At 30.2% G+C, this 13,151-nt stretch overlaps 1 protein-coding gene across 1 annotated transcript in view; it reads left to right on the top strand.

Annotated features, from left to right (window-relative positions):
- LOC107632782 (diacylglycerol kinase 4-like) overlaps positions 1-13,151 on the top strand; it is a 26,832-nt gene that overhangs the window by 12,195 nt on the left and 1,486 nt on the right. The window contains exons 9-11 of the mRNA XM_016336437.2: positions 2,189-2,266; positions 2,392-2,479; positions 11,277-11,393. Of these exons, the coding sequence (XP_016191923.1) occupies positions 2,189-2,266; positions 2,392-2,479; positions 11,277-11,393 (283 nt within the window). The remainder of the gene's footprint in view (positions 1-2,188; positions 2,267-2,391; positions 2,480-11,276; positions 11,394-13,151) is intronic.

Consider the following 13,151-nt stretch of genomic DNA (forward strand, 5'->3'; position numbering starts at 1 on the left):
TTTCTAAAAATATAAAATTCATAGAAATTATTATTCAATTATAATAAATCAAATATTATTATCCAGTCAAATCAAATCAAATATCCAAGATCGATATAATATGATTCTTTTTGTAAGGAGACCTTTGAACTTCACAAGATTTTTATTTTTTCTCTTATTATTTGAATGACAAAAATGCTCTCTCGAACTCCTCTCAAGAACACTCATAACATAAAAAGAGTATACATACAAGATGGACATCTTTATTTCTATATAAATATAGCTACATAGTTTAACTACACCAATTGTCCTCCATGGCTATATGTAGGCCATTTTTATTTAGTAGGTCGGAAAGATCATCACTATAACCATTTACAAAAAAAAAAAAGACAATATAAGAAAATAGATTAGGAGTGAGAACCTGAAAGGGTTGTTAGAAGATTTGATAAAACTATATTGTTTATTTACTTGTCCTGATTTGTACCTCTTACCGTTATCCTTTTTTTCTATGTATTATACTAATTTTGTTGACACTTAATTTATATTTCTATGGTTGGATAATCATACAAGCACACAATATATATAATGTATGCCTTTTGAAAGTTTGATCATGAATTTATGTCAAATTTTGGCTAAAATCTAATGCACCAATAGTTAATTCTTATCCTACATTCTTGTGTGAGTGAGAAAAAATCGACAATTCTTAAAATTATGAATTTACTTAACCTAGAATCAAACAATTTAATCACAAGCTATACTTAAAATAATAACATAGAATATTCTTATTTTACATCATAACATAGTCATTGATATTAAGGCCTTTAATCTTGCATTGTATAAGAGTAATTATCATTTTTTAGAAATACCATAAAATTTAAAATTCTATTTTTTTGTTAATATAAATTTTATTTTATTTAATGGAAATGATACCTTCGATGTTCTAACTTAATAAAACTATAAAACAACAAAATAATATTCAAGGTCAATTCTATGATAAAATTAGTTTGTATCAAATATCAAGGTTTTTGTTTCCTAAAATTAATTATTTATATGATATAACATGTTATTAAAACTCAATAATGTATAAAAGGCCAGAATATTCTGATTTGCACTTTTTTGAGAGGGAGGAGGAAAAGAAGACATGTCTAGCTTTAAAAATTATTTCTTGCCTAGATATACAAGAATACAAGATATATGCTTGATATTGTTACTAGTCGTTATATAAATTGTCTTTATGAAGTACTTCAAAATCAAGAGAAAGGATAAATTAATAAATTATTTGAAAGTCCTTCATGAAACATAAAATTTATGCTCTAGATAGTAATGACGACACTTATTTAGAATAAAATTAGTTAAATATCTTAACAATTCACAATAACATCACTATGTTTAGAGATTTTTTATTGGATTAATTTATTTATTGTATCAACTATGCTAATATATTATTCAATTAAACAATTTTAACTTTTTTTATTAGCCTGTCTCAAATAAATATTTTTGTGTATATGATATATTTTTTAACAAATTTTTAAATGGTAAGATTTATCTCAAAATTATATTAACTCAGAATTTCTATAGCATTTTCAAAAAAATAAGTTCAAGTGGCAACACATGTATTATTTTTCAATGGATATGCATATTTTGTTTTCTGATTTTAGAACATGCAACCTCTTCATGGTTAAATTTGTTGCCTAATTTAGTATAGAGATTTGTATATTTGACTCCTTGACCAGATGAATGATAATGTGCATAAAATAGAAGAGATAAAATTTGACATAGAAATAATTATTCATATTATTCTACTGAAAATATTCGAGACATAGTTACTAGACTATACTTTTTTCAATATATTGTATTTCTATCCAAACAACATTGTGGTGTAATAAATCTATTTTTTATTTAACTTCTATTTGTATTGAACTGAAAATATGCAAAACATGTTCTTACATCTTTTTCTTTTTTTTTTTTTCCTTTATGCCTCTTATTTTGTTTCATGATATAAGTTTAGTATTTTTTTTAATTATGTAACCTTTTTCACAGTAAGATTTTTAAGCATTACTAACTTTATTGATTGTGACATATCTTTTCTCTATTAAATTAGGTCCTTTTCTTTTAGTAGAATATTAAAAAAAAAGTATATATTGGCCTATATATATTTATCCTATTCATAATCAATAAATCTATTTTAATTAAAATATTTTGGCATCAGGGGACTAAAGAATATTTTGCGGATGCATGTCAAGAAGGTCAATAGTTCAGAATGGGAGCGCATTCCAGTTCCTACAAGGTATACTACTACTTATTATCATATATGAAATTTGTATGTCAATAATTTTTAAAATAATAAATAAAAATATGTACAACAGATAATATTAATTTCTTATATTAAACAATTACGTTATTTGTTTTCAGTGTTAGGGCAATAGTAGCCTTGAACCTTCATAGTTATGGAAGTGGACGAAATCCATGGGGTAATTTGAAACCAGAATATTTAGAAAAGGTAATATATACTCGTTACATTTTGATAATCACAAACTACAAGAAACATGCATGATAATTATAATACAATCCAAAATGTCTCTAAAAAAAATTAAGTGCTAAATGCTTTGAACAATTTGAACTGATAATAATTAAAGCTATGTTACATTTGAAATGTTTAGCAATAAAATAGATAATATACAATGAAAGCAATATAAAATTATGAAGATCCTAAATAGTTCTCTAATATGTGAAAAGCATGATATTATGCATTGAAAGCTATTTTGTATAAATTATTTACAATATTTATATCTGAAACTATCATAATTTAAAGACCCAAGAAAGAAAACAAAGTAAGAAGCCATAAGTTAGAAATGTCTAGTACCAAGAAAATTAATGAAAATAAAAGAAAAGCTTAAAGAAAGGAAAAAAAAATGAACATTAGAACTATGTCCATGTCTTGCAACAACTTGGTGAGCACCCATTACTTCTACAATGAACACGACATACAAGCAAATCAGAGAGGTTGGAGAATGACTACGATTTAAAGTACTAAAGGGGTAGTAGGGTGCTCCTCATAAATATCATAGAAAGGTTGGTGAATCTAGTAGAGGTACATAAGAAACTTTTAGAGTGATGACTCATCTAGAAATAGTTAAGGCACTTAGAATAGAATGGTCATTGATATAATAGAAATGTCTATATATACCTCACTTGTAACTGATTGACTTTGCTTATAGAGATCACTCACTCTTTACTCTTTTCGTGTTCTCTTTCATTTCTAATTATATTATTCTAGGTTTTCAATTCTCCAAACTAGATCTAATACCTTTATGGTATTAGAGCTTAGATTTTATCACTTCTATAGCTACTGAAGGCTCAAACTCTTCGGATTTAGGTTGTGTTCAATCTTAAGTATCCTTAGGCTTGACTTCGAATCCAATTGCGATAAAACTTGACGAATAAAATTATGTGTAGTATTTAATTATACAAAATTCACAATTAATGAAAAAGTCTTTTTAGTCACATCATTAGAGAGGGGATACCAAAAAAGTTTTTTTTATTATAGCAGATGTAGCTTTTAAGATCGGTGAATCTAGAACAAAGAAGGTGAAAATGACAAGATGCATTATTAAAGTCATGGCTCCTAGCCTTTCTGACGAAATCATTCACAACAAGGATGGTTTGATGCATGTTTGCTCATGAAGTGTGGAAAAGACTGAAAGATAATTTTGCTTCTTAGATAAATGCAAAGGTAGTACAGTTGGAAAATAAATTAAGCAATATTCAAAAATTTGGTTTGGTAAGCTTTTTGAAGAGGTGCTTCAAAAGAGTAAGCACCTTGTTTTGCATTTGGTAAATCAAAAAGTTTACGTACTTGTACTTGCAACATTTAAAGGTTAGGAGTGCTCTTGAAAGCACATAAGGGAGAGATTTTTAAAGTTGGCTTGTGCTTATCAAAATTAAAAAGTCTAATGTAACCTCATACATTAATTAATATCTAAATTTAAGTATTATGTTAATGTTTATTATAGTATTTTTAAATTTAAAAGTTATTTTACCAAGCGCACTTGATATTGCTTGTGCTTATTAAAAGCTATTTTTAATTTGAGAGTAATTACCCAAATTAGTCTCCAAAGATTTTAAAAGTAATCATTTTAGTCCCAAAGAAAATTAATACACAGATCAATCCTCAATATTTTTCTCTGTCAAACATAACAGTCTCCGGTTCATTTTCTGACAAGACTCACTAACAGAGAATGCTGAGTTGGCACACAAACTCGCACATGTGGCAGTTAACTGTCCACGTATGCAAAGAGGACAAATTAGTCCCTAACCTTCTAATAAAAAACCCTAAACCCTCAATCACCTTCTTCCACTTCCCTCCAGTCGCACTTCTTGTCAATCTCCAGCCACACATCCTCTGTATCAAACTCTCTCGCCGCAGCAACCACAACCTCCATTAACTTTTCCACTCCATTTCCAAAATCTCAAACATGAAAGCTATTGAAGGAGATAGCAAATCCCTCTCATCCTCGTCTCCCTCATCTTCGACTTCGGATCAGCGGCCAATTCCTCTGGGTCGACTGCGACAAAGACTACGTCTCCTCCACCTACTGCCTAGCCCAGTGGTCCCTCGCCGGCTCCACCTCCTGCGTCACCTGCAACGTCCCTCCCCACCCAGGATGCAAAAATCACATACTGATGACTTCTCAAAAAGATTCAAACGCTTCTTTATAATAGATTTTATAGTAGCTAACATTTTCTCCCTATTAGGAAAGTTTTCTTTGATCATTGTGACATTCTTGAAATTATTGAACCATGAATGCAAGAGAGGGAGGTTCTCAGCTTCTATGACTTTCACTTCATTCACATATTCTATAGTGACTAAAACTTTGAAAATTGACCTAAAAGCTATGTCCACATATTAATAGTATCCCCACTGAAGAATTTCCTCTTATCACCTAGGCATTGATCTTTAATAACTTTGAGATGTACCCAGATCTTCTCTATTGGGTTCTCTTTTTCTTCACCAGCACCGCATTTGAGGTAGAGTGCCGCAAATAATGCAGGAACTTGTAAACATTTATCCCATCATTATTGACATTTTGAACTAATATAAATTCAATCTTACAGATTATGTGTTTCTAAAAACTTACCATTTGATCAGCACAGTTAACCCAAAACCTTGCTTGAGCTCTCTCATACGGATCATAAGGAAACAATGAATTATGTGGCCATATCTCATCAATATATTCAACAATGATCATGGATTCACATATGGGTTTTCTAGAATGAACAAGCATTGGAACCTTCTCCTACACTCTTCCATTGGCTTCCTCAACACCTACTATTTTGTGTTTTCTCTTCTCCTGCACCTCCACTTTCCTCCTCAAAGGCCTCACTAGTGGCGTCTCTGACATGGCAGGTCTCAGAAGGACAAAAATTGTGCTTCCCTTACAGGTTTTTCCCTGTCAATTCAAACTGGTGAAGTTAGTCAATACGATATAGTCATCAACTAAGACTCAAAATTGAGCTCGACCCAGATCAAGTTTGGGTGATATGAATGTGTGGAAGTGGAACCTAACGATGTGACTTCCTTTGTCTTTAAGGAAGAAACTATAGCTAGCTAGATTAGTGAAAATCCTAGCAGTGTGGTAAATAGGGAAAAGGCCAGGGATGAGGTTATTGTTTCAGAGCAAAATGATAGAAAAGGAAGAAAGGGAGTAGAAGGGAGAGTTGTGTGTTCGGGCGAGATCGCCGGAGAAGAGGTAGTGGCCGACGGAGAGGGAGGAAGTGGCAACGATGGTGAGTGGGGTGGCAGAATTACAATCGAGGAGGTAGTTGTCAAGAGGACAAAAGGGTGAGAAAGGGAAATGGTGGAAAAGGTAAAGAGGAGGAAGAAGAAGAGAGTAGTATAGTGGATGAAGAACATGGATGAGAAGGCGAAGAAGAAAGCTAAAGACTAATTTGTCCTATTTGCACACATGGACACTTAATTGCCACCTGTTCGAGGTTGCGTGCCAACTCAGTATTCTCCGTTAGTGAGTCACGCTGAAAAATGGATGGGAGACTGTTATGTCTGACGGAAAAAAATGTTGGGGATTGATTTGTGTATTAATTTTTCTTGGGGATTAAAATGTTCACTTTTAAAATCCTCAGGGACTGATTTGGGTAATTACTCTAAATTTAATTTACGAAACACGAATGCTACAACTTTTAAGAAGCTAACTTTTATAAGATACTTTTGAAAACTAAAAGCTTTACCAAACTAATCCAAATTGGCTCATCAATGAGTGATTATGCTCTTGCAATAAAAAAGTACAATAGATGCTTTAGGCTTAGTTAGAGAACCTGTAAAAGAAAGTGATAATGTCAAAGCTATCCTCCATTGTTTGATTGAAAAATATGCTCCATTAATCTCATCATTAATGATTCAGACACAAAACATTAGTGTTAGTTAATTAGAAGCAGTGTTAATGGCTCAGGGATGTATATTAGAAATATTTCGAAAAATCTATTCATTTATCCAAGCAAATATAGCTCAACACACACAACTTTGTAACACCATCACCTATCATATATTTGTGCTCAAGTCACAATGGATAACAGAAAAAGTATTACTCAACAATGAACATGTGAAGATTTGATACATACATAAACACATATATACATATTAGAAGTGTTTACATAAGTATGAGCCTGTACAAATTTTGAACAATGAATACATCACTCTGTTGTTAAGCGTCCATTCACAAAACCTTAAATAAACATGTAGGTTCATAGTTTAATGTATTAGAGGTTTGCAAAAAAAAAAAATTAGGGGCATACACCAATACTTAATTACAAAATTTAGGAATACTGTAAATACATGTAAATAATAAATAACCAAATCCTGGTCACAAAAAGACACTTAGACTAGTACCTTGGCTAGAATTAGATTATTAAAATCATGACTCTCTAAACAGCCCCTCTACCAAGTTTGTTGTACATCAAGAGGGGGAGAGTGCTACTGGAGAAAGAAAAAGGCAAACTTTTCGCTCTATTTCTTCTCCACCTCACCCGTCCATCAACAAGGCATACCACAATCTGCATCTAAAAAATTGGAGTGAACAATAACGGTGGAAGCTAAAGGTTCCTAGTAGGATTCTAAAATTGAAGCATAATAACTTAATGAGACGTGACCTTAGGCATCCTAAATCTCAATCCCAATCCCAATACCTAGAGACAAACATCCAAGTTGTTAAGATCACTTATTTCTTTCATAATTGCAACTCCTCGACCTTAGTCTTAACAGTTCAACGTATCTTTCTTTAATCTTCTCTTTCCTTATGAGGGTCCAACAAACATAACCAAAATGTTCAAGATACAAGTCACACATGACAAATAATTCATTTAGCACACAGGTCAAATAATCACATAGGAAGTCAATCACATACAATTTAGCATAGAAAAATAAGACAAAAAAATGAACATGATGCATGAATGTTTTCTAGCTATGAGCTTATATGTCGGTTACATTACTAGAACCTGACATATCCAATAACTAACTCGAATATAGTCTTTTAGTCATAAATCTCACAAGAGATATCTTAAAATTCTCTTTTCAAATGTACATATAATGCACACAAATAATTGAGAGGAAAGTATCTCGTCACCTTTCTTAGGAGAAAAAATATTCGAAAATTGTATGCCTGGTCACCCTCACGAATTAGAAGAGAAACATATATGATCACAGTATCCAAATCAATAATCTTCATAATTAATAGCATAGTTATACATTATGAACTGCACGTAACAACAAAATTCTCATAAATATATTCACATAAAACTATTTTCATTTCATCCATGTTTAACTATCATTAGAACATGGGAAATACTCATGTTACACACCTCATATATTAATTATCATTATTAGGTTAACATCAACACAACACCACGAAGGCCATGGAGATCTATCATCAATTTATTTTATAAATTAATAAGGGTCTCCAATCATACAATTCAACTATTATCCTCATTACTAAGATCATAAAACCCTCATTAATCACACTATCCCTCTTTTGAAACTCACCAACAGAGGGTATCTTTAGTCGAGCATAGGTTATAGTTAGGTTCAGACTCACCAGAAAGATCCATTTCATCAAATCAGTTAGCAAACCATCGCTTACATAGCTAATTTTTAATAATACAAAGTTTACAAACCCCATATAATTTCCAAGATTTTATGGGCTTAGTTAGGACCTACCAAAATTTTTCCAAATTACTTAAATTATACATATTTCCCTAAACAAACCAACACTCAACCGGCTACTTCTTTTCTCCATTACCCAAACCACATCACACAACTAATTTTCACGTATAATTTAACCATTTTGGTACCTCAAGCCTCATTCATTTTAACTCAACTCATTTCAACAAAATCAATATTATCATTAACAATTTAAACGCAATATAAAAAGCATGAATTTTCTAACCCAAAGGATTTCTTTCCTTTGTATTCAATTTTCAAGATTTTCATACAACCATAACTCAAACACAATTTCACAAATGGAAACTATAATTTTGCAAATCACACATTCTAACTTTCAAACAATATCAACATCATCCAACTAACAAGGGATTATGATATGTTCTAAGGCCTCTAACCTGGGGTTTTCACATAACATTATATAGAAGCACCCAAAATTAAAATCCATACCTTAAACGAAGATCCTCCTAGCCTTTTAGCCTTTTTTGAGTTTCCCTTTATCTCAATGAAATCTCATTCAATACTTAATCAATTTCAGTAAATTCTCAACTTATAATTTTTAAGAAACTAGAACAAATGAGGGAAAAGGAATTTCTTCACCTTAATCACAAAAATCTGACACCCAAAGCTCCAAGAACAGGAACTATTACTTTCTTCAAGAATGAAACTAACATATCCTAAACACAAAAATATAGGAAGATGAGAACAGAGGCGAGTTTTCTTTCTCAATCTCCTACATTAATAGATGGTATGAATGTGAATAGGAGAGTGAGAGAAGCATGTAGGAACAAGTGGGTCTTCAAATAAACACCCAGTTTGGTCAAATTAAATTTGAAGGTGATGGTTTAAAATAAACTCTTTTCCTTTCTTTAGTTTCTCATGTCTCTCGTCCTTAGAGAAACGAAAAATGAGGCTAGGAAGAAGAAAGAGCTTGTGTCGTTGTTTAATGAGGGAGGGTAATCTCATTTTTTTGCTTAGTAGCCTTATATAGTTCCAAAATTTTAAAGATATTTGTTTAGGTTTGTACTTCAAATAATTTTTTGGCTCTTTTTCCATATTTATTTTACCATATGCTATACCAAGATTCCCAAAGCGTATTCAATTGCTTGTGACAAAGGAACTCATTTTCTAAAAAACAATTACCTCATCACGCTAAGAAAATTATATTGTATTCAAATTATATCGGCGAATCTCCTAACTAAAAAAATTATTTTCAACCTATTTAAATCGAGTTTGGAAGCTTTAGACTTGTTGCAAAACGAATTTACATTTAGGAAATTTGCTGAATAATGTTCTGAGTCTTACAAAGTAATTTTAAAAGAGACAATTTTAGAGGAGGCTATCCAAAAAGAAGAGACAAAATGTTCAAAGGAAGTATATCGCTGTTCAATGCTAAAAGATCATCAATTTAAGATAATAGATATGAAAGTTCTTGTGGAAGCAAAGCTGGCAAAGGCAATTTCGGTGGAGTTAGAGGCAACTTCCATGAAAGAACTTAGCAATTTGGAGAAAGAGAAAATTTGTCTAAAAGATTTCAGCGTCAAGTATGTAAAAAATATGGTCGTATAGAATTAAACTACTTATGTCATAAGTATGATGGAAGCTACATAGAAAGTAATGAGAATCATAGTGGTAGATTAGTAGATAACTAAGAACAAATTTCAACAACATGATTCCTACACCAGCTACGATTGATGATCCAAGATTCAGCAATAACGTAGCATATGATATCCAACTCTTGGTGGTGGGCAACTTTTAGGTTTGCAATTTAATCATATTGAAAAGCCGTTTTCAAATTTTCATTTGAGGTCTAGAGTTTTCTTGCTAAATAAGTTGCAACATATACCTAGCATAACTAAAAATTTGTTAAGTGTGCATCAATTTTTCTGTGACAAAGATGTGTTCTTTGAATTCCATTCTAGTGAGTGCTGTGTAAAATTATAGGACACCAATGAAATATTTCTTCAAGGAAAAGTGGATAAAAATCTTTATAAAATTTTTCGATTGCACCTCTTCGAATAATAAACCTGCAGCGTTAGTGTTAATAGTAAATGAAGATAGATTCTTATTGTGGCATGCACATTTAGGTCATAAAATAATATAGAGTGAAATGTTTTTAAGATTTGTAATATCTCTTTTTATACAAATAAAGTTGTATGCAATGCCTGCTATATTAGAGAAACTTTTTCAATCTCTACAACAATCTATGATGAGCCTTTGCAGCTGGTATATATAGTTTTATACGTGGGGGCCATCACCTATCTCAGGCAGTATTAAAAATATATACTTTGTTAATTTCATTTATTCTTGTACCAAATAAACTTGCCACTATCTAATTCGTGCTCAAAGCAAACAAATCAATTTTTAATCAAATTCATAAAATGGTTGAACTGCAATTTAATAAGAAACTTAAGACACTTCAAAGTGATACTTTAGAATGCTTAAACTTGTGCAAAATTTTTTAGGAACATACAAGGAGTGATGATTTCATTAGCCAAATTACAATGTTGAAAGAAAACATCGACATGGAGTGTAGACAAGACTAACTCTCCTAACTACTGGTGGTATATCTACAAAATATTAGGAAAAAAAATTTAACAACAAAAAGCATCAATAATTCACTACCTACTCTTACTCTATCAAATATTTTTTCTCATAAAAAGACTTTTGGCAAGCTACCTCACTATAATAGTCTAAGAGTATTTTGCTACCTTTGCTTTTGACACTTGAGACCGTATATAGAGGTGCTTGGTTGAACTTGCTTAAAAAATTAACTTGGTTACACTATATTTCCATATAAATATTTATTCTTTTACATTCTTTTCAAACAAAAACTTCTTTATTTAATTTTGGTAAAGCAAGAATTATTCATGAGATGCTTTGATTGTATTTACTTAAAACTTTTTTTTTCTAGACTCACCTTATTTTCCTAGATAATTTTATTATATGTTATCAATGTTAATATTGTCATTTGATAATGTTCATCTAAATGTGCATCTGATTGTAAACTACTTTATTTTTTTCTCCCATAAATTGAAAAGTTGAATTTTTGTTTATTGTATTGTAGAGAGGATTTGTGGAAGCACAAGTAGATGATGGACTTTTAGAAATATTTGGTCTAAAGCAAGGATGGCATGCATCATTTGTCATGGTTGAATTAATTTCAGCAAAACACATAGCTCAAGTAGGTACTCATTTTATTGTGAATTTTTTTTGTTATTAATGAGAACTGCACAATATTTAAAGGCCTCAACATGACTTTTAACCTACATTCATTGAATCTTGTACTTAAGGTAGTTAGATAGAACCTTAGTTTTAAACTAAGCTCCAACTTACAGATTTTACCTTTTTCCAACTTTCAAAAACAAAATTAAAAAGCTAAAAGGAACATATTTGAAGAAAAACCTAGAGTTAGAACATGGAATAAAGAAATTAGAGATTTATTAAAAATTTGATTGCACCATATTCTATGTTCAATTGAAGTAGAAATAAAAAAAACATCAACACAACAAAATTATGATCACGTCAAGTCTATGGAACATTTTAAAGAAAAAGTAACATAGAATATAGAAATTATGCAATGACATTGTTAAATTCTATGTGAAAGAAAATATTGTTTTTGAAATATCATAAATCATTATTACACACAGAATTTTTACCATTGTTAAGCTTAATACTTTCAAATTATTAATTTCTAAAGCTTTGCACACGTTTCATTCTTTTAAAACCAACCAAATTTACAACTACTTTTATATGTAATACATTGCAATGGAACATGAAATATATTGTAATCAAATTTTCAATAAATTTTTAGTTCTCTTATTCTTTGTTATTCCATTTAGTTTTTCTTCTTATATGTTCTTTCAGCTAGAGTTTTTTTCTTATTTGGAAATAATTTAAAAATTGGATGGTCTGAAAAAAGATAATAATTTTAAAGTTGGACTTATTTGAAAACTCTTGCAATTTGCAAAAATGGTTTTACCATGCTTAAGTGATTTGGTTTTTCAAAGTCGGGTTAAAGGGATGGTTAGTGTTCACCACAATGACACAATTGAATTCCTCCAATGGCCATTAAACAAACATAAAGAGTAGCAAATTTCTTACTTATGAGAAGGTTAGTTAAAAATCACAATTTATATAATCCTAATACTAAAATTTACAATGTAATACCCTATTATTGCAAATTTGCAATTAAGAAGAGAACATTTTTGTTGGAAGGACTGGCACAAAAAAATGGCTGGTAATTGAGCCAATTGAGTTATTTCAAAACTAGATCCTGGAAGTGAAAGTGAGCGAAATTGCATTACATAAAAATTTTCTTGGATTCTTTAAGAGCAAATAAAAGCTCTTACTTTGTACTATTTATTTTTTCAATTTAAACTTAATTATTATTTTATTAATTTTTATTTTACCTTTAATATTGATGTAGCAAACAATAATAGATCAGAACAAAAGCAATAACTTATTCTTAAAGCACCTAAGAATAACTCATTAACATGACACTCTTAAGTCTTAATATCGTAACTTCCCATTATTTAAGCTTTTTTGTTTAAACTGTTGTTAAATATTTGATATCCTAATTTATATCTATTTTATATTTTTCACTTCAGCTTTCAAATTTTTTTTCTACCCCTTCCGCAACTTTTCTTGTATAAAATTATTAGGTACAAATGTTTTGAATTAATTTGAAATTAAATTTAGCTTTAAAAATTTTTTAGTCCTTATAAAACAACTGTTGCGTTATTTTAATTTTTATAAAAAAAAATTTTTGGTTCTAGTCATGTAAAATTTAAAAGGTCTCTATTTATTCCAATTGTTAGTTTGTTTTATTAGCATATAACCTACTATGTCATTACTTAACAAAACAAACTAACCATGAGGAATAAACTTTTTTTTTAATTTTACTTGATGAAAAACAAAAGAAAAATTTGATAGGTGCCAA

This window comes from Arachis ipaensis, chromosome B03 (assembly GCF_000816755.2).
Source record: "Arachis ipaensis cultivar K30076 chromosome B03, Araip1.1, whole genome shotgun sequence".
Lineage (NCBI taxonomy): Eukaryota > Viridiplantae > Streptophyta > Magnoliopsida > Fabales > Fabaceae > Arachis > Arachis ipaensis.